This window comes from Bos grunniens, chromosome 10 (assembly GCF_055505025.1).
Source record: "Bos grunniens cultivar Pamir isolate PY7600 chromosome 10, Bosgru_T2T1.0, whole genome shotgun sequence".
Lineage (NCBI taxonomy): Eukaryota > Metazoa > Chordata > Mammalia > Artiodactyla > Bovidae > Bos > Bos grunniens.
Window position 1 is genome coordinate 91923599 of NC_141174.1, and position 23069 is coordinate 91946667.

The window sequence follows — 23069 nt, forward strand, 5'->3', positions numbered from 1 at the left end:
TGTCCGACTCTGTGACCCCATAGACGGCAGCCCACCAGGCTCCCCCGTCCCTGGGATTCTCTAGGCAAGAACACTGGAGTGGGTTGCCATTACCTTCTCCAATGCATGAAAGTGGAAGTGAAGTTGCTCAGCCATCTCCGACTCTTAGTGGCCCCATGTACTGCAGCCCACCAGGGCCCTCTGTCTACGGGATTTTCCAGGCAAGAGTACTGGAGTAGGTTGCCATTTCCTTCTCCTATACAAATCATGATATATTAATAATATGAAGGCAAAAATTCACATAGACTCTGATAGTCAATGTTCAGCTGTGTAGAGTATGTCTGCTCTGCACTGCAACTTAGTTTAGAAGAAGATGGGGTCTCCATGTCTTCTAGTTCATCCCTGGCCTTCCAGTCAAGTTTTCAATGGGCAAAAATTCTACAGTTCATTTTTAAAAATTGAAGGAAACTGTAGTGCCTAAAAATTCTTAGTTACTATTTATCACTTAACCAAAATGCCAAGTTTATGATAAAACTGCCATTTTTTCCAAAATGCCCATATTTTTCAAAATTATTAATAAAGGCGAACAACACCAACTATGTGATGGTCTGTATGGCTCCATGTTGATTCATTAAAGGGAATAAGAAACACAGACATGCTTTACTTTGTTATATTTTTTCAAATACACACTCATTCTTGCCCCCAAGCATAAGGTTCTCAGAATAATTAGTAATTTCTCACATATAAATTTATTAAATAATGCTCCAAATTAACCCATTATGCAAAAAAATTTTAATATCCTAGTTCAGCAATATTTTCATGTGAATTAAACAGCAACATTGATTTGAAGTCAGCTATAAAACCAAACCCTTAACACTCACCTCAAAAAATGTAGTATTACTTTACACACAAAAATCAAACGTCATGAAGTTTAAAGCTCTACCATTAAAGCCTTGTAACTTTTAAAAAGGTCCTCCCAAAACATATGTTCCCAAAACTCCTGCTAAAGAAGTCTAAGAGTAGACTAGACAAGGTCCTCTCAACCCTGCCCACTCAGCACAGTCACCTTTCCAGATGGTTTTAAAATGAGGTATTCAGGCTCTGTGTAACACCAAACTACCAAACTAGCATCTTTGGGAACAATGGACCAGATATCTACATTTATAAAAGCTCCTCTAATAATTAAAATGCATAGCCAGCCAGACTGAGAACTACGAAATAGGTAACATTTTAGGTTTTAAGAAAAATACCTTGATCTGCTGTCTTCGTAGCATAGCAAGTTCCCGCATGTCTCGGAACGGCTGCAGTAAATACTGATAGAGTTCAGTTGTGGCTTCTGCAAGGCTGCTGTAGGCTTCGTCCTCCATCTGATACAAGTCCAGAAGCTCTACCATGCTCTCCGTATTCTTGTGCTTATCCAAGAGCTGTGGAACAAGAAAATTTCACTGCAAAGAAATCCAACTGGAATAGCCTGTAAACATTTGCAAACTGGCTATCATCTCAGGACTTTAGGACTCTGAAATGTGGAATTAAGAGAGAATGAGAAGCACTGATTGCTTGCATCACTCATCTCCATGACTCATGTGTTTTACTACAAGACCACTGCCTGACACATCCTTTTCTAACTACGTCTCTAGGTTATTCCAGTTCTCTGCATATTCTGGTATTCTGGAATTCCATACTATCTGCCTACTCTTAACTCTAAAAAAAATTTTTCCAGTATCTAGTAGCTTTCTCCATATTTATATAAATTTTTTTTCCATCATTTATCTAAGGCCTCCTCAGACAACCATTTTGCCTTGCTGCATTTCTTTTTCTTGGGGATGGCCTTGGTCACCATGCAAAGAAATAGAGGAAAACAGTAGAAGGGGAAAGACTACAGGTCTCTTCAAGAAAATACCTACAAAACAATACCGATAAAGTGAGGAGACTGACACTCTCCATTCAACTTCACCAGTTACTAAACCTAGAGCCTATTATACAGAGTGAAGTAAGTCAGAATGAGAAATATAAATATGGTATACTGACACATGTATATGGAATCTAGAAAAACGGTACTGATGAATTTATTTTTAGGGCAGCAATGGAGAAACAAAGGTGGAGAACAGACCGAAGGACATGGGGGCAGGGAAGGAGGGTGAGGATGAGATGTATGGGGAGTAACATGGAAATTTACATTACCATATGTAAAACAGACAGCCAATGGGAATTTGTTGTATGACTAGGGAACTCATCAGGGGCTCTGTGACGATCTAGAAGGGTGGGGTGGGGAGGGAAGTTCAGGAGGGAGAGGACATGGGTGTACCTATGGCTGATTCTTGTTGATGTCTGACAGGAAACCACAAAATTCTGTAAAGCAATTATCCTTCAATTAAAAAAAGTGCCCCCCCACCAAATAAAAGATACAGTAATCAAGACAGTATAATACTGGTAAAAGAACAGATCAGTGGAAGAATGTAAAAGCAAACCCACACACAAATAGTCAAGCAGTCTTTTGACAAGAGAGCAAAGACAATTCAATGAAGAGATCAGTCTTTTCAACAAATGGTATCGAAACAAATGGATATCCATGTATGAAAGAAAGAAAAAGAAATCTACAGACCTTAAACTTTTCACAAAAATTCATTTAAAATGGACCACAGAAATGCAAGATACAAAGTTATAAAACTCTTAGAAAATAACACAGGACAAAATCTAGGTAACCTTAGGTTTGATGACTTATTAGATATAAAAACACATTACTTTTCTGTAAATCTGAAGGTGATAAAACAAAGTCTACTACTACTAAGTCGCTTCAGTCGTGTCCGACTCTGTGCGACCTCATGGACTGCAGCCCACCAGGCTTCCCTGTCCCTTGGATTCTCCAGGCAAGAACACTGGAGTGGGTTGCCATTTCCTATTCCAATGCATGAAAGTGGAAAGTGAAAGTGAAGTCGCTTAGTCGTGTCCAACTCTTCGTGACCCCATGGACTGCAGCCTACCAGGCTCCTCCATCCATGGGATTTTCCAGACAACAGTACTGGAGTGGGGTGCCATTGCCTTCTCCAAACAAAGTCTATTAACTTTTAAATGATGATAACAAACCTATTTAAAGACATAGTTTTATATTTCACTGTATGCATGCTTTTATTTTTTAAATAAACAAAAAATCATTAAAAATAAATCCATAATATCCAATTAACACTGATTTTCACCCCTATTAAGTCCTAGTGTTTTAAAGTGATTGGACCAATCAATGTCTTTCTGCTTTGTTAACAAGTAGTTTTGGTAGGCTGGTTTTGTTTGCTGTGTTTTTAATAGAGGCCTACTAAAACAAAAAGAATTAATTCAAACATCAGTGATTTTAACAACTGATAACACACAAACGATTAACAGATGAAGACAGAAGGTCAGACCAAGTGCCGATCTTGCTTTATGCTGAAAGCAAAGAGATGCCGTCAAAGGTTTGTTCATTTGCTTTGTTTTTCCTTCAAAAATCTCTCTGGTTCCAGGGAAGCATCAAGGAATACTTTCCCAAGTGAAGGAATCTTGACCTGTTATTCTGAAGGGTAAAAAGGGATTAACTAGGCAAAGTGGGCTTTCCTGGTGGCTCAGCTGGTAAAGAATCCGCCTCCAATGCAGGAGACCTGGGTTTGATTCCTAGGTTGGGAAGATCCCTTGGAGAAGGGAACAGATACCCATTCCAGTATTCCGGCCTGGAGAAGTCCATAGACTGTACAGTCCACGGGGTCTGAGAGTCTCACTTTCACTTTCTTTCAGGCAAAGTGTAAAGGGAACACTTGGTCAGAAAAACATAGTGACTTGTCCCTGGATAAAATAAGGTTTATAAATTGGAGTAGACAGAGAAAGGCAGCATATGAAAGACAATTCTGGAGACACTAGCATACATGATGGACTGGAGTTATACTACAGTGGTGAGAACGGACTGGAAGGGGCAACAGAGTGGACACAGACAGGTTAGTTCATAGCCTCTAGGTTGGTCTGTGAAAGCTGCTGGTAAGCTTAGACTGGAGGAAGAGAAAAGCACGGATTCATGAAATGCTTTGGAGGTAAAGGCAACTGGACTTATTAAAAGACTGGATTTCCCCTTGACTCTAAGATCTTTGGTCTTCACTGATACAAAGAACACAGGAATAGAAACAGGTTTTTAGAACAAAGTTTACAAATTCAGAGACAGTGTCCAAACTGTTTCTTAGATATCATGAAAAGAGGTCATAAAGGGAAGGCACAATGTCCCCAAGCTAGACCTTTACCTTTAGTTGGTCTACAATCTAACTAGGGAAGCAAACCGAGAGACAGAAGTAAAACACTGATTGTAAAAGACAGTAAAAGGTTAGAGAAAAGATGGTTCAGAGTGGGCTAAAGCAGCTGAAACAGATGTCCGAAAACTAGGATCTGAAGTGGATCTTGAAAGATGGGAAGTGAAGACAGGTGAAGAACAACACCTACGCAGGTGAAGAACCACCACCCAGTCTTAAGAAATTACATGAATTGAAGTGTCACAGATTTGAAATTTGGATGGGAGGAAGAGGGTGGCAGAGTGTCATCGTGCTCCTTGAGGTAGGGCATATGCACTAGTAACAGGACACCACACTGAGTCAGTAAATGCAGCATTTCTAATAAGCAGGGAAACCATCTATGGAATAGATAAAAAAAGAATGATACATTTGATCAATGGGATCTGTTTAATGTTTAGTTTACATAGTTCAACTTATCTAAAAACCATATCAAAGTGATGGTCATTTAGTACCTGGTTACTTGAAGCATGGTCTGGGACCAGCATCATCTGAGAACTGGTTAGAAATAAAGAACCTCAGGGCCCACTCCAGACCCACAGAATCAGAATGAGCGATGAGAATGCACAGCAAAGTTTGAGAAGCACTGCTTCAGTAAACACCTTTTATGCCCACATTCATGCCCACCAAGCACTCGCTCAGTCGTGTCTCTGCGACCCCATGGACTGTAGCCCACCAGGCTCCTCTGTCTGTGGGGATTTTCCAGGCAAGAATACTGCAGTGGGTTGCCATGCCCTCCTCCAGGGGATCTTCCCAACCCAACAATGGAAACCAGGTCTCCGGCATTGCAGGCAGATTCTTTGCTGTCTGAGCCACCAGGGAAGCCCCCACGTTAACTATAATGTGAGACAAAAGTCTCAGTAAAGTACACAAATTATGTAGCGCATCTTCAAATTGAAACTTGTTAGAATTACGATATTAACATTTTTTCTTGTACCTAAAATCATTTTTCCCTCACTCTTTCTCTATTTAACTATTATTTTATTTTAGCTCAATTAGCACTATTCAGACCAAAATTAAGGCAAAATTCCCATTTCTCATGGTTCAGTTCCATATTAAAGCATTTTTAGCTATTCTAAAAAAAAAGTTACTACTGAAGCCAACCATAGAATGATCTTCACCTTTAGAAGACAGGTCCAAAGAGACAGAGTCAGTCTGGCATTATCTCCAGCACTGGCCAGATCTTATCTCCAACACATGGGCCATTCAATGAAACTGAATGTTTAAAACCAATCCCCCCACTTCCCACAAATACATTACGTAAGAATAAACAAAAAATATTGAACAAATAAAAAATAAAAGTGATGGCCATTAAAATAATCTAATTGTTTTCATTCTGATATGTTTGCTTGTTTTTTAAAAAATTATAATTTGGCCTTTTACTACTGCAAAGAAATGATGAAATTATAATGAAGATATTCCAGTTCTTCTGACAGAATTCTATTAATTTACAAAATGGCAATTTACAATCCAATTTAGAATAACCTGAAAAATCACAATAGAAATAGAATTCAATAAGCTGTTATAATTTATATGCAGAAACCAACAGCCCTTTCATATTAAATACAAAACAATCAGCAAGGATTCCATCTGTAATAAAACAGAAAAATACCTAGGAATAAACTTAAATCTATTAAGAGCCATGTAAATAAAATGTTATGGTACCAAAAGACTATGTAAATAAATGGAAGACTGAATCTATAAATTTCATATGGTAACAAAACACCTCGATACTTCTATGGCACAGGAAAAGCCCAATTTTAAAGTTCAAGTGGAAAAATAAAGAGGACAAAATAGCACACAAAAAAATTTTTTTTTCTTATAAAGAGTAAATGTGGAGAAAGGTAATGGCCTACCCAGGTATTATAAATATATGATATAAGTATTGAGTACAATGAAGTAATAAAGAGTTCAGATATATGAAAGTTTACTGCATGATAAGCAAGAATCATTCAAGAAATATTTGTGACAAACTGTCATTTCCCCAGAAAAAAAGAAGAGTTGGACCCCATCTTATTTCTGAGTGAAGTAGCTCAGTCATGCCCGACTCTTTGCAATCCCATGGACTGTAGTCTGCCAGGCTCCTCCAACCATGGGATTCTCCAGGCAAGAGTACTGGAGTAGGTTGCCATGTCCTTCTCCAGGGGATCTTCCTGATCCAGGGATTGAACCCAGGTCTCCTGCATTGCAGGCAGATGCTTTACCATCTGAGCCAGCAGGGAAGCCAAAATAAATTCTTGCAGGGTCAACAATTTAAATGCAAAGAGCAAAATCAACTGGCTACAGACATAAATAACTAAATCAAGAAATAAATGACAAAGGGAAAAATATTTGCAACACAATTTCCAAGATCAAAACAAACAACAAACAGGTTAAGAAATTACTCTTGAACAAATGAAGATTCATTCATACTGCAAAATAAATCACAAATTAAAACTTTTCATGGGAGACAGGGTGCTCAGGGCTGGTGCACTGGGATGACCCTGAGGGATGGGTTGGGGAGGGAGGTGGGAGGAGGGTTCAGGATGGGGAACACATGTACACCCAAAACCACCACAATATTGTAAAATAATTAGCCTCCAATTAAATTAATTTTAAAAAATAAATAAAACTTTCATGGATAAGATAAAAAAGTTTTGAAAATAAGTCTTGGGTTTAAAAGGATATATTAGGTTGGTACAAAAGTAATTACGGTTTTGCATTGTTGAACTTCGCCATTTGATACTGGAATACATTCTTAAATAAATGTTGTTATGTTATACATCATTTTAATATGCATTTCTCACTTTATGCTTTTTCCTAATGAATTATTACTAGCTGTTTATATGCATTTTAGACTATGGAAATGATGTTAGACAAAAAATATATTTGAGCGATTTTCCTGTTTGAGTTCAAAATGGGTCATAAAGCAGCAGAGACAACTCACAACATCAACAATAGCACTTGGTCAAGGAACTGCTAATGAATGTACAGTGCAGTGGTGGCTCAAGAAGTTCTGCAAAGGAGACAAGAGCCTTGAAGATGAGGAGTGAGATGGCCGGCCACTACAAGTTGACAACAACCCACTGAGAGCATCATCGAAGCTGATGCTCTTACAACTACACAGGAAGCTGCGCAAGAACTCAATGTCAACCTCAGTACAGTCATTTGGCATTTAAAGCAAACTGGAAAGGTGAAAAAGCTCAGTGAGTGAGTGCCTCATGAGCTGACTACAAAGTAAAAAAAAACAAAAACACGTTTCTGAAGTGTCATCTTCTCTTATTCTTTTCTTAAAATTTTAATTGGAGGTACAATATTATGATGGTTTCTGCCATACATCAATACGAACTGGCCATAAGCATACATTTGTCCCTTCCATCCTGTACCCCTCTCTCACCTCCTTCCCCACCCCATCCCTCCACATTGTCACAGAGCACCAGCTCTGGGTGCCCTGCATCATACAGCAGGAAAAAAAGACACATGTATACCAATGTTCACTGCAGCACTATTTATGACAGCTTGGACACGGAAGCAACCTAGATCTTCATTGGCAGATGAATGGATAAAGAAGCTGTGGTATATATACACAGTGGAATATTACTCAGCCATAAAAAGGAACACATTTGGGTCAGTTCTGATGAGGTGGATGAACCTAGAGCCTATTACATAGAGTGAAGTAGGCCAGAAAGACAAATATCACATATTAACGCATATACATGGAAACTGGAAAGATGGTACTGATGATCCTACATGCAAGGCAGCAAAGGAGACACCAACATAATGAACAGACTTTTGGACTCAGTGGGAGAAGGAGAGGGTGGGATGATCTGACAGAATAGCACTGAAACCTATACATTACTGTATGTAAAACAGTCTTCTGTTATTCTATGCGACAACAATGAATCATTTCTCAATCGGATTGTGACACGAGACGAAAAGTGGACTGTATACGACAAGTGTGATGACCAGCTCAGTGGTGGGACTGAAAAGAAGCATCAAAGCACTTTCCAAAGCCAAACATGTACCCAAAGAAGGGTCATGGTCACTGGTGGTCTGCTGCCTGTCTGATCCACTACAGCTTTCTGAATCCCGGCAAAACCATTACACCTGAGAAGTATGGTAAGCAAATCGATGAGATGCACCCCAAACTGCCTTGCCTAAACCCAACGTTGGTCAACAGATAGGGCCCAATTCTTCTCTGCAACAACGCCCAACCACACGTCACACAACCAACACTTCAAAAGTTGAACAAACTGGGCTACAACGTTTTGCCTCATTTGCCATATTCACCTGACCTCTCACCAACCGACTATCACTTCTTCAAGCATCTCAACAACTTTTTGCAGGGAAAATGCTTCCACAACCAGCAGAATGCAGAAAACGCTTTCCAAGAGTTCAAGGAATTCTAAACCGTGGATTTTTAGCCTATAGGAATAAACAGACTTATTTCTCATTGGCAGAAGCGTGCTCACTGCAATGGCTCCTGTTCTAATGAACACAGACGTGCTTGAGCCGAGGTACAATGATCCACGATTCAGGGTCCCAAACCACACTCACTTTTGCACCAACAGAAACAAACAGCAACCACCTTCTTTTGTTTCAAACAGTGTGAACTGATACATCCTCTACAAAAAGCAATTTAAGCAAAATACATATTTCTCTTTGACCCAGCAATTTCTCTTATAGAATTTTATCCTATAGATACATATGCACATGTGGGAAAAGATACACTATTTAAACAGCAAAAGACCAGGAAAAAACCTATATATCAAACCAAATCCATTCAATGGAGCATTGTTTAGCCATTAGAAGAAACTGTTACAGGAAAAAGAAAACTAAGATGTTAATAACATGCTACCATCTGAGTTGCTTAAAAGTAGAAAATAGGACACATCTCTATGTATTGTCTGTGTCCTTATGCATGAAACTGAATCTGTAAGTCACACAAGAAACTCTTACGGGTGGCTCCTCTGAGGGGATGAGAAGATCAGGGAAGGAGTTGGGTTTATACTCCAGCTTTCAATCATGATCTATGGAGTAAATATACTTTTTTTAAAAAGGAAAGTCTTATAGCCTATTTCTTTTCCACCCCGAAAGTATCTTGGCTTACACATGAAAAGAGGAAAATTAAATTATACCCTTTGCCACAATATCTAAAACTGCACATACAACTTTTGCTAAAGTATGAGAAATATGAAAATGATACATGCTTCTCTTCCTTTGCTCACCTACAAAAGTACCTAAGTCATGTGTTAAACCATCTATTTTAAGCTACAGCTGAAAAGGAAGATTATGAAAGTAATAGCAGCAGTGTGAAAATCAATTTCTAATCAAAACACTCTTCTCAAGTCCTAGAAATCAGTTCTAATTAGTGGCAAAGATGCTCCTAGGCTTAACACCAAGGCTGCAACATATCTGAAATAAAATAACCAGATTAAGGAAGGACAGGACAATAAAATGGGAGGGGAGTGTTTTCACATGAGTGTGTAATAGCAACAAAGCAGTGGCTAACTATACAATGAGTCATAAACTATCCTTGTTTTTGGCCCCACCTCACAGCTTGTGGTATCTTAGTTCCCCGACCAGGGATTGAACCCGGGCCCTCAGCAAACAAAGCATGGAGTCCTGACTACTGGACTACCAGAGAATTCCCTAAACAATCTTTTTATTGTTTTAATAAAGGCAATAATTCTCTCCTTGCAAGAAAATGTACATTGAAAGAAGCCCCTTCTCTATTATTCCACTTGAAAATAGAACACTTACGTTGACTTTTCTACCAAGTCCTAGGAATAGCAGAACTGTTAAAAAAGATGTTTCAATAATAAAAGTTCTCCAAGCCATTTACAAGCAATCGAACGAGAGGACTCAACAGTAAGACAATCCTCAGATGCTGGGCTTCTCTGAGCTCTTCTTACAGACACTAAAGTACATGAAGGCACCAAACAGTTTAGATACTATTCAGCACCGACACAAAAACACTGTCACCATACGCTTGTTAATTAGATCACGATCGGATTCTACACAGGTATGCGACCACAAGAAAATCAGTTATTCTACTCAAATATTAACAGTTAGATATTTCCCAAATGCCTTTGATCAACAAACAGAGCGGTACTTTACAAAGCTATTATGCACCAACTAATACTCCTGCAGAGAAGCCCAAGGCGTCTCACCTAACACTGCTAATTTATTAATTTGTCTTCTTAGCTATAAAGTTTCACGTTTTTCCAACATTAGATTACCTAAAAACCAACTATAGCTTCAATCAGCAATTTATTTTAATGTAAGTATCTGAAAATAATCTTAAAGGAAATGAATTTTAAAATGTCAAAAGAGGCAACTTACTAAGCATTAGACTGTTTAGTCTAAACCATTTCCTATAATCCATGATAAAAGACTTCAACTGTACAAGATAATCACAACCTGTTACAATAACGCATTTAATTTTCTATTTTGCTAACCAAAACTGACTAAATACAGGGATTAAATAAACTGAACTGTGGATATTTGCAGGTTATTAATTGTGAAATGTAAAAGGTGCTATAAATAATATGCACAAAAAGAGTAGAAAGAAATTGGAAAGAGAGTTAGCTTACTTAGGATTAAGAATATCTGAGATAGATGTATAGAGAAGGCCTGAATTTAAAATGGAGAGAATACTGTTTGCTAAACTTGAGAAGATTCACTGACGGATACAAACTGAGTCAGAATACAGATGGACCTATGAGAATACAACATGCCTACAAAGGGTGATTTTGGAAGGGCTCAAGTGCACCCAATACAAAACAGAGATACTCATTACAGGATGCAGTGGAAAGGAGGGCAGACAGGAACAGGGCTTAGAAAGTAAAAAACTGATTACTTGTTTCAAAATCTGACACATCGCTCATGCAATTTATTTAGAATGTCATTTTGCTCTATTGAGTCACTTAAAAGAAACGAAGCAGAATTGTATACAGCATTAATTAAACACATTAGCCTAATAGGTAGAACACTTCTTTTCCCTTCCTTCCAGCTTCCCTAACAGACACCTTTTTTGTTTCCCCCAGTCTAATTCTGATAACAACTAAGCTCCTAACCTACTCTGATATTTGAAACAAAGCTCAGCTTATTGCAAAGTTTCTCTAGGGCAAGGACCCCACAACTTTCATCAGGTTCTAAAAGGAGTCAGTGACAACAGCTTTTAAAAAATTTCTTTCAAGACTCCCTATAACCATTGTAACAGAGAAAGTACAAAATAAACTTGTGCCATTTACTCCCTTCTTTAGTCCTATTCAACTTTGGCTTTTTAACCCTGTGAAAAGTTACAAATATAGGGGAAAGGAAGAAAGCACCTCCTGTGCTTAACTGAGTCCCCCTCCCGCAGGGTGCCAATCAGTTATAGAGCCTGCTCTCTGACTTCAGGATTACAGTGAAAGTCACTCAGTCATGTCTTACTCTGTGCAACCGCATGGACTGTAGCCTGCCAGGCTCCTCTGTCCATGGAATTCTCCAGACCAGAATACTGGAGTGGGTAGCTGTTCCCTCCTCTAAGGGATAGGACTGCCACTATCCTTGAAGACCCTCAGATAATTTGTCAAGTCCTGGGTATAAAATTTAGAAGCTAAACTCTCTCCTGCCCTGAGTCTCAGAACTTTCTTCCTACTTTAATGTGTCAAACCCAAGAGTGCCTCATTTTTTAAATTAAAATATTTAAGAAGCAACATAAAATCTACAAATAATACAGCATTAATTAAACACATTAGCCTAATAAGTAGAACACTCCTTTAAATTATTATTAAGACATGCAAATAATTATCTGCTTGTGGAAAAGGGTAATGCAAAACTAGCAATGAGGTGCTAAGATGGAGAGGGAGGCCTGCCCCAGCAATCCACCTGGATCTGTGGTCCTGGGCATTTCCCTTAGGCCTAGGGCACTGGTTTTCCCAATGACAAGGAAGGACCAACACCACATACATTTTCACACAGAGCACACTGCTCAACTCTGTTCTTGGTTTGCACAAGTGTTGAATCATTTTTATTACTATGGTAATCACTGATTATTTATTAGGGACTATTAATGCTGAAATCCAATTTTGGAAAGTATTTAGGGCTACTATTTTGAAAACTGGTTTTCAGATTATTTCATAGATGAGTGGCAAATTTCATTTTACTTCTGGGGAGGAAGTACCTTTAATTAAAATGTTAGGTACATGTATACATGTCATATACAGAAACCAACTTTATAACATATCAAAAACCATCCACTGAGTACAGAAACACGGGGGAATTGAGGCATTAGAAAAGAATAACAGCAAACCCACCTTTGTCTCCTGGGCCTTACAATGCATTTTAAGGGGTAGGAGGGAATCCATAAAGAGAAAAACCAGAAAAGCAGTCATGAATGATGTGAACCATATGTAATATAATGCGTCTTTGATCTCTGGATTTCTGACAGAAAGTCCTGGTTTCTGAAAGTGGTCATAAATGACTTTCTTCAGGAGGGGGACCTGACCTGGCTCTGGAAAGAAGGAACTTAAACCAAAAAAGGACAACATGAGCCGGGGAGGAAGGTGTCCTTCCTATTATACAATACATAGTGTACGGTAAGTTCAGTGAACAATGTGTAAAGGAGCTTGACTAGAATAATTAAAGGTTCATGTAGAGAAAAGAAAGAGATTAACTGGCGGGTTAACCAGAAAACAGATGATACTGAAGACCAGGATTTGGGCTCTGTTACAGGACAATGGTTAGCAATACAAGAGGTTGGCTTGATGTGTGTATATTACAGCTAAGAGTTGGGTATGAAGATGTGCAAAGTAATGCTTGGGAGCAAGTATTACAAAGGCTACTTTGCAAGGAAGACATTGAAGGAGAGCTAAAATAAGTCCAGGGATGGAATTGTGAGATTAAACTAAAGTAGGTGTAGGAGCAACAGGAGAAAGCAGAAACTAATGCATAAATGATTCCATAGTTCTAAAGTTCTAAACTTGATATTTAACATTTCTGAATCAGTATGCATTTACAAATCAGTGATGCAGGTATAACTATTATGGCCACTTACAGAAATAAGAACCAGAGGCACAGGCTCAGTAACCTGCCTAAAGTTAGGGAGCTGGTGAAAGGTTGAGGTAAAGTGTGAATCCTTGCGGCCTAACTCAAGCCGTTAACCACTGCCCAACTTGTCGCTATGCATAACCAGTCTATTACCTTTCCCTTACCTGAATGATACCAATCTTCCGGGTCTAGGAAGACTGAAAACATGATGAAATACATATACGATGGAATACTACTCAGCCACTTTAAAAAAATGAAACTTTGCTATTTGCAACAACATGGATGGACTTGGAGGATAATATGCTTGACTCAGAGAAGAAGACAAATATATATGATTTCACTTATACACGGAGTCTAAAAAATACATGAATGAACATAACAACAAAAAAGAAACAGACTCACATATACAGAGAACAAACTAGTGGTTACCAATGAGCAAAAGGAAAGGGGGATGGGCAAGATAGAATTAAGGGGATTAAAAAGTACAAATTTATTGTCTATAAAATAAATAAGCTACAAGGATATACTGTACAGCAAGGAGGGAATATAGGCAATATTTTATAGTAACTTTTAATGGAATATACCCACCACTTCATGGGAAACAGATGGGGAAACAGTGGAAACAGTGGCAGACTTTATTTTTGGGGGCTCCAAAATCACTGCAGATGGTGACTGCAGCCATGAAATTAAAAGACGCTTACTCCTTGGGAGGAAAGTTATGACCAACCTAGATAGCATATTCAAAAGCAGAGACATTACTTTGCCAACAAAGGTCCGTCTAGTCAAGGCTATGGTTTTTCCAGTGGTCATGTATGGATGTGAGAGTTGGACTGTGAAGAAGGCTGAGCGCCGAAGAATTGATGCTTTTGAACTGTGGTGTTGGAGAAGACTCTTGAGAGTCCCTTGGACCGCAAGGAGATCCAACCAGTCCATTCTGAAGGAGATCAGCCCTGGGATTTCTTTGGAAGGAATGATGCTAAAGCTGAAACTCCAGTACTTTGGCCACCTCATGAGAAGAGTTGATTCATTGGAAAAGACCCTGATGCTGGGAGGGATTAGGGGCAGGAGGAGAAGGGGATGACAGAGGATGAGATGGCTGGATGGCATCACTGACTCGATAGACGTGAGTCTGGGTGAACTCCGGGAGTTGGTGATGGACAGGGAGGCCTGGCGTGCTGCGATTCATGGGGTCGCAAAGAGTCGGAAATGACTGAGCGACTGATCTGATCTGATCTGATCTGAATACACAAAAATTTTGAATCCCTTTTATATACCTGAAACTAATATTGAAAATCAATTATACCTCAATAAAAATAAATAAATAAATACTTTTCCCCCCAAGTCTTAGGTCTCATAAGACTCAACATATAAAGTAAAACCTGCTCAAGACCTAACTCCAAGGCTCTTCAGGGAGCCAGAGATCTTTTATTAACACTTTACAAAATCAAGTACTCTGACAGGCTTCACTGTGAACTGGCACATAATTTCCTTTTCTTAAAGTAATGCATGTTTTTCAAGTTTAGATATTGCTAAAGTAATTCTTGCTCCCTTCTCTCTTAATCCTCCATTTCTTTTTATTATTTTATACCGGAGTATAGTTAATTAACTATGCTGTATCAGTTTGAGGTGTACAGCAAAGGGATTCAGTGACATAATACATGTGTCTATTCTTTTTCAAATTCTTTCCCCATTTAGGTCATTACACAGTATTGAGTACAGATCCCTGTGCTATAACAGTAGATCTCTGTTTGTTATCTATTTTAAATATAGCAGTGTGTACATGTCAATCCCAAACTCCCTCTAACCCTCTTGTCACCACCTTTCATTTTCAGTTAGCAAGTCCAACACCCAAATTCACAACACTTAATAAAAAAGGGGCAGGGGGAGAATTTCCAACTAAAAATAAATCAAGAGAGTCAACATACTTAATTGCCCTCCTTCCCTGCGTAGCCAGAAAAATTAGTATAATTATGACAGAAAAGGGAGTTCAATATTAACTACTCAAAGTTATGCACTACTTGTTTGAAATGGTAATAAACAGCAAGAGAAAGGAGGTAGATTTCAGGTCTTACCTTATAATACACCAAAGTCCCTGTTACTACTGTGGAAGGAAAAAGTATTAGGAAATGTTTAGAGGAGAAAATAAACTTTCTTAAAAGTATTATCATACCATCTAAACCAAGTCACCCTTAGCTAGCTTAATACAGAACAGAATTTGTAATAGATTAAATATCAGTATAACATTTATTCTTCTTGTGGTTACAGGAAAATTATTTTTATGAGTCTGTATGAGACATATGCATTCTGTCTCACATTAAAGTTTTATGTATAATACATGTACAAATTTAAATTCACTTCCTTTGGGATTACAGTGTTCTCCAATGATAGACAACATAGCCAAGGTTTTGCAGAAACACTCATCAGCCAGACACTGTTGCAATATTTTTGTCCAATGATGAAGACACTGACCATGTATTTCAACTTGACAAAGGCTAAGTTTATCAGTTAGCCTCATTCCCTTTCTACAGGAATGAAGAGAGTCCAGTGGTTAAGAAAACTGGCTAGAATCAGGTATGCAATTGAACCTGGTTTTCATATATGCATATGTTGTCTTAGGCAAGTTTATCTAATTTCTTTGAACCTGTTTGCTCTATTGTAAAATCCCTGCCTCTCAGGTTGATATGAAGATTAATACTAACAAGAGTTAACATTAAGTGTTTATTGAGTAAATGACACTAAGTACTTTACAGAAAAGCTACTTTTCAGTCACTCTATGAGGCAGTAGTATTATTCTCCTCACTTTACAGATGAGGAGGCTAAGGCATTTAAGAGAATTAAGTGGGCCCAAATTCATAAAGCTATTAAGTGGAGGAGCCAGGACTCAAACTCACTTGAACCCTACCTCTTAACTCCTATCAACATGCTGAGTTAATGTATTTAAAGACCTCTGCACAGTGCCCAACCCATAGAAAGCATTTAGTAAAGGTTAGCTACTGTGATCACTAGGAATGGCAACCCACTCCAATATTCTTGCCTGGAGAATCCCATGGACAGAGGAACCTGGTGAGGTATAGTCAACGGGGTCACAAAGAGTCGGACACAACTGAGTGACTTTCACTTCACTCACTGTGATCATCAAAAACTAGGGCCTCACACAAGTCTCTACACATCGGTCATTCCAGTTATGACCTTGTTAACAGTCAGTAAAGAAAACAACAACAAAAAGTCAGCAAAGAGGTGACAGACTCACCTAGATAGGACGGTGAAGGGGAAGAAAGACTTTCAGGTAGTAATCAGACATTGGTTTTGTAAATTTAACTTTAGCAAGTTATCAAAACATTGATGGGAAAGCAATTTTAATAATAAAGTCTGTAGGGAAAAGCACTCACATCAAAATCCACCTTAAAGACAGGTAACAAAGTGAGGAAAAGAAAATAAACAGAAAAAACGGAAACACCACTCCTGCCTGCTTTAATGCCCCCATGTACTAAAAAACGAATTAGACCTTTTTCAAAGCCTAAAGAAAGAAAAAGTAAAGAGACGGAGCCAAAGCAAAAACAACACCGAGTTGTAGATGTGACTGGTGATGGAAGTAATGTCCGATGCTGTAAAGAGCAATACTGCGTAGGAACCTGGAATGTCAGGTCCATGAATCAAGGCAAATTGGAAGTGGTCAAACAGGAGATGGCAAGAGTGAACATCGACATTTTAGGAATCAGCGAACTAAAATGGACTGGAATGGGTGATTTTAACTCAGATGACCATTATATCTACTACTGTGGGCAAGATCCCTTTGAAGAAATGGAGTAGCCATCATAGTAAACAAAGTCCGAAATGCGGTACATGGATGCAATCTCAAAAACAACAGAATGATCTCTATTTCCAAGGCAAACCATTCAATATCACAGTAATCCAAGTCTATGCCCTGACCAGTAATGCTGAAGAAGCTGAAGTTGAATGGTTATGAAGACCTACAAGATCTTCTAGAATTTACACCCAAAAAAGATGTCCTTTTCATCATAGGGGACTGGAATGCAAAAGTAGGAAGTCAAGAAATACCTGGAGTAACAGGAAGATTTGGCCTTGGAGTACAGAATGAAGGAAACAGAATGGAGTACAGAAATAGAGGAAAACAACAGAATTGGAAAGACTAGAGATCTCTTCAAAAAAATTAGAGATACCAAGGAAATATTTCATGCAAAGATGGCTAAGAGAGTTTTGCCAAAAGAACACACTGGTCATGGCAAACACCCTCTTCCAACAACAGAAGAGAAGACTCTACACATGGACATCACCAGATGCTCAACACGGAAATCAGACTGATTATATTCTTTGCAGCCAAAGATGAAGAGACTCTATACAGTTAGCAAAAACAAGACCGGGAGCTAACTATGGCTCAGATCATGAACTCCTTATTGCCACATTCCAGACTTAAACTGAAGAAAGTAGGGAAAACCACTAGACCATTCAGGTATGACCTAAACCAAATCCCTTACGATTATACGGTGGAAGTGACAAATAGATTCAAGAGATTAGATCTAATAGACAGAGTGCCTGATGAACTAAGGACGGGGGTTCCTGACATTGTACAGGAGGCAGTGATCAAGACCATCCCCAAGAAAAAGAAATGAAAAAAGGCAAAATGGTTGTCTGATGAGGCCTTACAGATAGCTGAGAAGAGAACTGAAAGGCAAAGGAGAAAAGGAAAGATATACCCACTTGAATGCACAGTTCCAAAGAACAGCAGAGAGAGATAAGAAAGCCTTCCTCAGTGATCAATGCAAGAAAATAGAGAAAAACAATACAATGGAAAAGACTAGAGGTCTCTTCAAGAAAATTAGAGATATCAAGAGAACATTTCATGCAAAGATGGGCTCAATAAAGGACAGAAATGATATGGACCTAACAGAAGCAGAAGATATTAAGAGGTGGCAAGAATACTCAAAAGAACTATACAAGAAAGATCTTCACAGCCCAGATAATCACGATGGTGTGATCACTGACCTAGAGCCAGACATCCTGGAATGTGAAGTCAAGTGGGCCTTAGGAAGCGTCACTATGAACAAAGCTAGTGGAGGTGATGGAATTCCAGTTGAGCTATTTCAAATCCTGAAAGATGATGCTGTCAAAGTGGTGCACTCAATATGCCAGCAAATTTGGAAAACTCAGCAGTGGCCACAGGACTGGAAAAAGTCAATTTTCATTCCAGTCCCAGAGAAAGGCAATGCCAAAGAATGCTCAAACGACCGCACAATTGCACTCATCTCACATGCTAGTAAAGTCATGCTCAAAATTCTCCAAGCCAACCTTCAGCAATATGTGAACCGTGAACTTCCAGATGTTCAAGCTGGTTTTAGAAAAGGCAGAGGAACCAGAGATCAAATTGCCAATATCCGTTGGATCATCGAAAAAGCAAGAGAGTTCCAGAAAAACATCTACTCTGCTTTATTGACTATGCCAAAGCCTTTGACTGTGTGGATCACCATAAACTGTGGAAAATTCTGAAAGAGATGGGAATACCAGACCACTTGACCCGCCTCCTGAGAGATCTGTATGCAGGTCAACAAGCAACAGTTAGAATTGGACATGGAACAACAGACTGATTCCAAATCGGGAAAGGAGTACATCAAGGCTGTATATTTTCACCCTGTTTATGTAACTTAAATGCAGAGTACATCATGACAAATGCCAGGCTGGATGAAGCACAAGATAGAATCAAGATTGCTGGGAAAAGTATCAATAACTTCAGATATGCAGATGACACCACCCTTATGGCAGAAAGTGAAGAAGAATTAAAGAGCCTCTTGATGAAAAAGTCAAAGAGGAGTGAAAAGTTGGCTTAAAACTCAACATTCAGAAAACTAAGATCATGGCACCCAGTCCCATTCAGTTCAGTTCAGTTCAGTTCAGTCGCTCAGTCGTGTCCAACTCTTTGTGACCCCATGAATCACACCACGCCAGGTCTCCCTGTCCATCACCAACTCCCAGAGATTACTTGTTCGCAAATAGATGGGGAAACAATGGAAACAGTGACAGACTATCTTTGGGGGCTGCAAAATCACTGCAGATGGTGACTGCAGCCTTGGTATTAAAAGACACTTGCTCCTTGGAAGAAAAGTTATGACCAAACTAGACAGCATATTAAAAAGCAGAGACATTATTGCCAACAAAGGTCCCTCTAGTGAAAGCTATGGTTTTTCCAGTAGTGGATGTGAGAGTTGGACTATAAAGAAAGCTAAGCAGCAAAGAGTTGATGGTTTTTGAACTGTGGTGTTGGAGAAGACTTGAGAGTCCCTTGGACTGCAAGGAGATCCAACCAGTCCATTGTGAAGGAGATCAGTCCTGAATATTCACTGGATGCTGAATATTCATTCAGCTTCACTGATGCTGAAGCTGAAACTCCAAAACTTTGGACTTCAGCCACCTGATGGAAGAACTGACTCCTGTGAAAAGACCCTGATGCTGGGAAAGACTGACGGCAGGAGAAGGGGATGACAGAGGATGAGATAGTTGGACGGTATTCACTGACTCAATTGGACACGTGTTTGAGTAAACTCCAGGAGTTGATGATGGACAGGGAGGCCTGGAGTGCTGCAGTCCATGGAGTCGCAAAGAGTCAGACACGAATGAGCAACGGAACTGAGCTGTACTGAAAGAAACTATTAGCATCATTAAAAGTGCTATGTCTTAGTCACCCTGCTGCAGAGAAACCCAAACCTGGAGACAAGTACATAAAACAGGTGGACCAGGTCCCAGCTTTTGCCATACTGTGCTTGTAAACTGCCCTGGATCCTTAAGGAAAAGAACAATGTATTTTCATTTTCCAAACATGAAATTAAGGCCCAAATAGAGTAAGTGACAGCATAAGGTCAAGCCACTAGTATCAGGACTAGGACAAAAACACAGATTCTCCTGAGCCATGTTCAGTAAATTTTCTTCCCACTAAGCACTAATTAAGATAGTGTAGTGAGACATTCCTTTAAAAGTATACCCTGCCTCAACTAATTGTTAGCAGCAGCAAGTTGGTGACCAATTTTAATTAAAACATTTTTCTTGAGGAAAATGACCATTCCTGTTTATCACTGTATTCTCCCTGTGCTATATTATATGAATGCACTAATACTGGTTGAATAAACTAAGTCCCAAGCCATCACCCTCACTATAATCTTAAACGCTACAATAAATCATTAAATGAACTTCCTTTTTCCTTAAGACCATTCTCTAAAAATGTCTAGCCCACAAGGTTGATATTTCTTTCACAGCCTATTACACAAAAGCATCACTATAATTTGAAGTTATATATTATACCTAATTATAACTAAAATTTAAAATTCAAGGACAAGGATAAAGGCAGTTCCCGATATTTAGGAAAAACAACTCACAAAATTTTCTAGCCTTTTGCTGAATGAATCCTTCTCTGCCCCACACAGTTTTAATAACTTAGACACTCTGTGTTAAGCCTAGTTGGCATTAACAGTCCCCTATAAGAAGCCTGAAAAGCCAAATGAACTTCACCACCTATACCAAAAAGCAATTAGCACCAAGAACTACTGTCTTCACTGCCTGTCTCTTACCCTTAAAACTTAATTTTTCTCCTATGACAGCTAAGGAAACTGGGCGGCTTCAAAGGGAGCAAATGCTAGCCTGTTAATGAGTAATAAAAAGAGCCATAGGGAAATTTCCCATTACAAAAAAAATAAGCACACATAAATCTAAACATCAATGGAAAGTCACCCTGCGCTTTCAAGTACCACTTCCAACAATACCCTACAGTCAATAAAAGGCCAAATAAAGCAGCAATGGAGAACAGTGAGACTAAAGTTAAATGTGAAGATCTGGGGAATGAAGATTGCTAATTTAACCATAACAACTGTTATGTTTGACAAACCAAACCTCCCACTCACCTTCTCCCTTCAACACGCACGCACACACACATGCACACACACACCCTTGTACTCACGTTACAGAAGTATTATATTTGTCCAAGCTGGCCTTGTTCTTGCAAGGAGGAAACATGTCTGTGAAATATCTGGTGGGCCAGGCATCATGTGATGTCAAATAGCAAGCAGAGAAACCACCACATCAATTATTTATTGGGAAGGCTTCCATCCTGCCACCAGCCTCCATTTTTCTGTTTTACAGAAAGACTAACACAGAAGCACATATTCAACTTTTTTCCCACACCTATCTTTTTTTTTTTTCCAGTTATATGAAAAATGGCCAAAAGTTTATTAGGGCATAGGATTGACGAAAACGATAAATATTTAAGTCATTATTTTAACACTTCCAGCTTTTAAGTCTTTCATCATAATTTTCAGGAATCCCACAAAACTCATTTAGCTTCATTATCCCATAACTGTGTTTTATAGTAAAAGAGCAGTTTGCACTATGTAACTATCCAGGCGGAACGGCTCTCTCTCCACTGCAACCGAGTACATTATGTCCCTCCCCAGCCTGCTTCTACTACGTATACATAATCATGGGTCGTGGCTCACTGGCCCAAAGACTAGCATCCTAGGGCTCCTAAAAGACTGTCATTTCTCTAGTGACATATTAGATATATGTATATATATAACAAGTATACAGCAAGTATAACAGATCTTCCTTGACTTGCACTGGGGTCACTGCCCAATAAACGCATCATAAGTTGAAAATACTCTAAGTCAGAACTGTATTCAGTATACCTCACCCACTGAACATTATAGCTTAGCCTAGCCTAAGTATGCTCAGAACACTCACGTTACTCTATACTTGAGCAAAACTCATCTAAAACAAAGTCTGCTTTATAATAAAGTGCTGAATATCTCAAGTGCTTGATTTTCATACTGTACTGACGTGACAACAGAAAGGTTGTATAGCACAGAATGGTTGTTTACCCTTGTGATCGCATGGCTGACTGGGAGTGACCACTCGCTGCCCAGTGTTAAAAAAGAGTATGGAACCCAGGAGAGGAAGTCCAGTTCCTACTGAATGGGTATCTCACTCATATCATCTTAAAGCTGAATGACCTTAAGTCGAGGACTGTCTGTAGTTGGGATTTTAGCAGTGCTCCAGTTCTATAGCTAATCTTAGTTTTCCTGGGAAAATCAGTAAAGTCATAAATGGGAGGAGGGAAATGATAAGTAAACAATCTTCACAGAGCTCCTTGACCTTCTGCTGAACAACTCCAGTCAGGAGTTGTTTATAGACGAGTCATTTTAAAACACAAAGGAAAACAGTGATTGGGCACTCTGGTCTAACATAAACCCATCCTGGCATCCTAGGCAACCTGCTTCTAAAACATAACGTGAGGACTATGCCCTACAGCCTGTCACGATTAACTGGAAATAAAACAAATGCATTACCTTAAAAGCGCATTACCGAACCAATTAGATTTTAAAATACTGACGCCACGCTCCCATTCTCAGGAGTGGAGACTGACATCCCTTCTAATGTCATCACGGAAAAAAAGCAGAAAAGGCATGCAGAAACATGCAGAAAAGGCATATGTTTGGATGAGGACAAATCGAAGTTGAATCTGAGTTTAGTCACTCCTTAGCTCGTTCAGTTCAGTCGCTCAGTCGTGTCCGACTCTTTGCGACCCCATGAATTGCAGCATGCCAGGCCTCCCTGTCCATCACCAACTCCCGGAGTCTACTCAGACTCATGTGCCTCGAGTCGGTGATGCCATCCAGCCATCTCATCCTCTGTCGTCCCCTTCTCCTCCTGCCCGGAATCCCTCCCAGTATCAGGGTCTTTTCCAATGAGTCAACTCTTCGCATGAGGTGGCCAAAGTACTGG

The 23069-nt window shown here is 39.2% G+C and overlaps 1 protein-coding gene across 2 annotated transcripts in view; it reads right to left on the reverse strand.

Annotated features, from left to right (window-relative positions):
* Window positions 1-23069, reverse strand: part of JMY (junction mediating and regulatory protein, p53 cofactor) — a 76977-nt gene that overhangs the window by 48174 nt on the left and 5734 nt on the right. For both annotated transcript variants that reach the window (XM_086323100.1, XM_086323099.1), the window contains exon 2: window positions 1230-1403. In XM_086323100.1, coding sequence (XP_086179226.1) covers window positions 1230-1403 — 174 coding nt within the window. The remainder of the gene's footprint in view (window positions 1-1229; window positions 1404-23069) is intronic.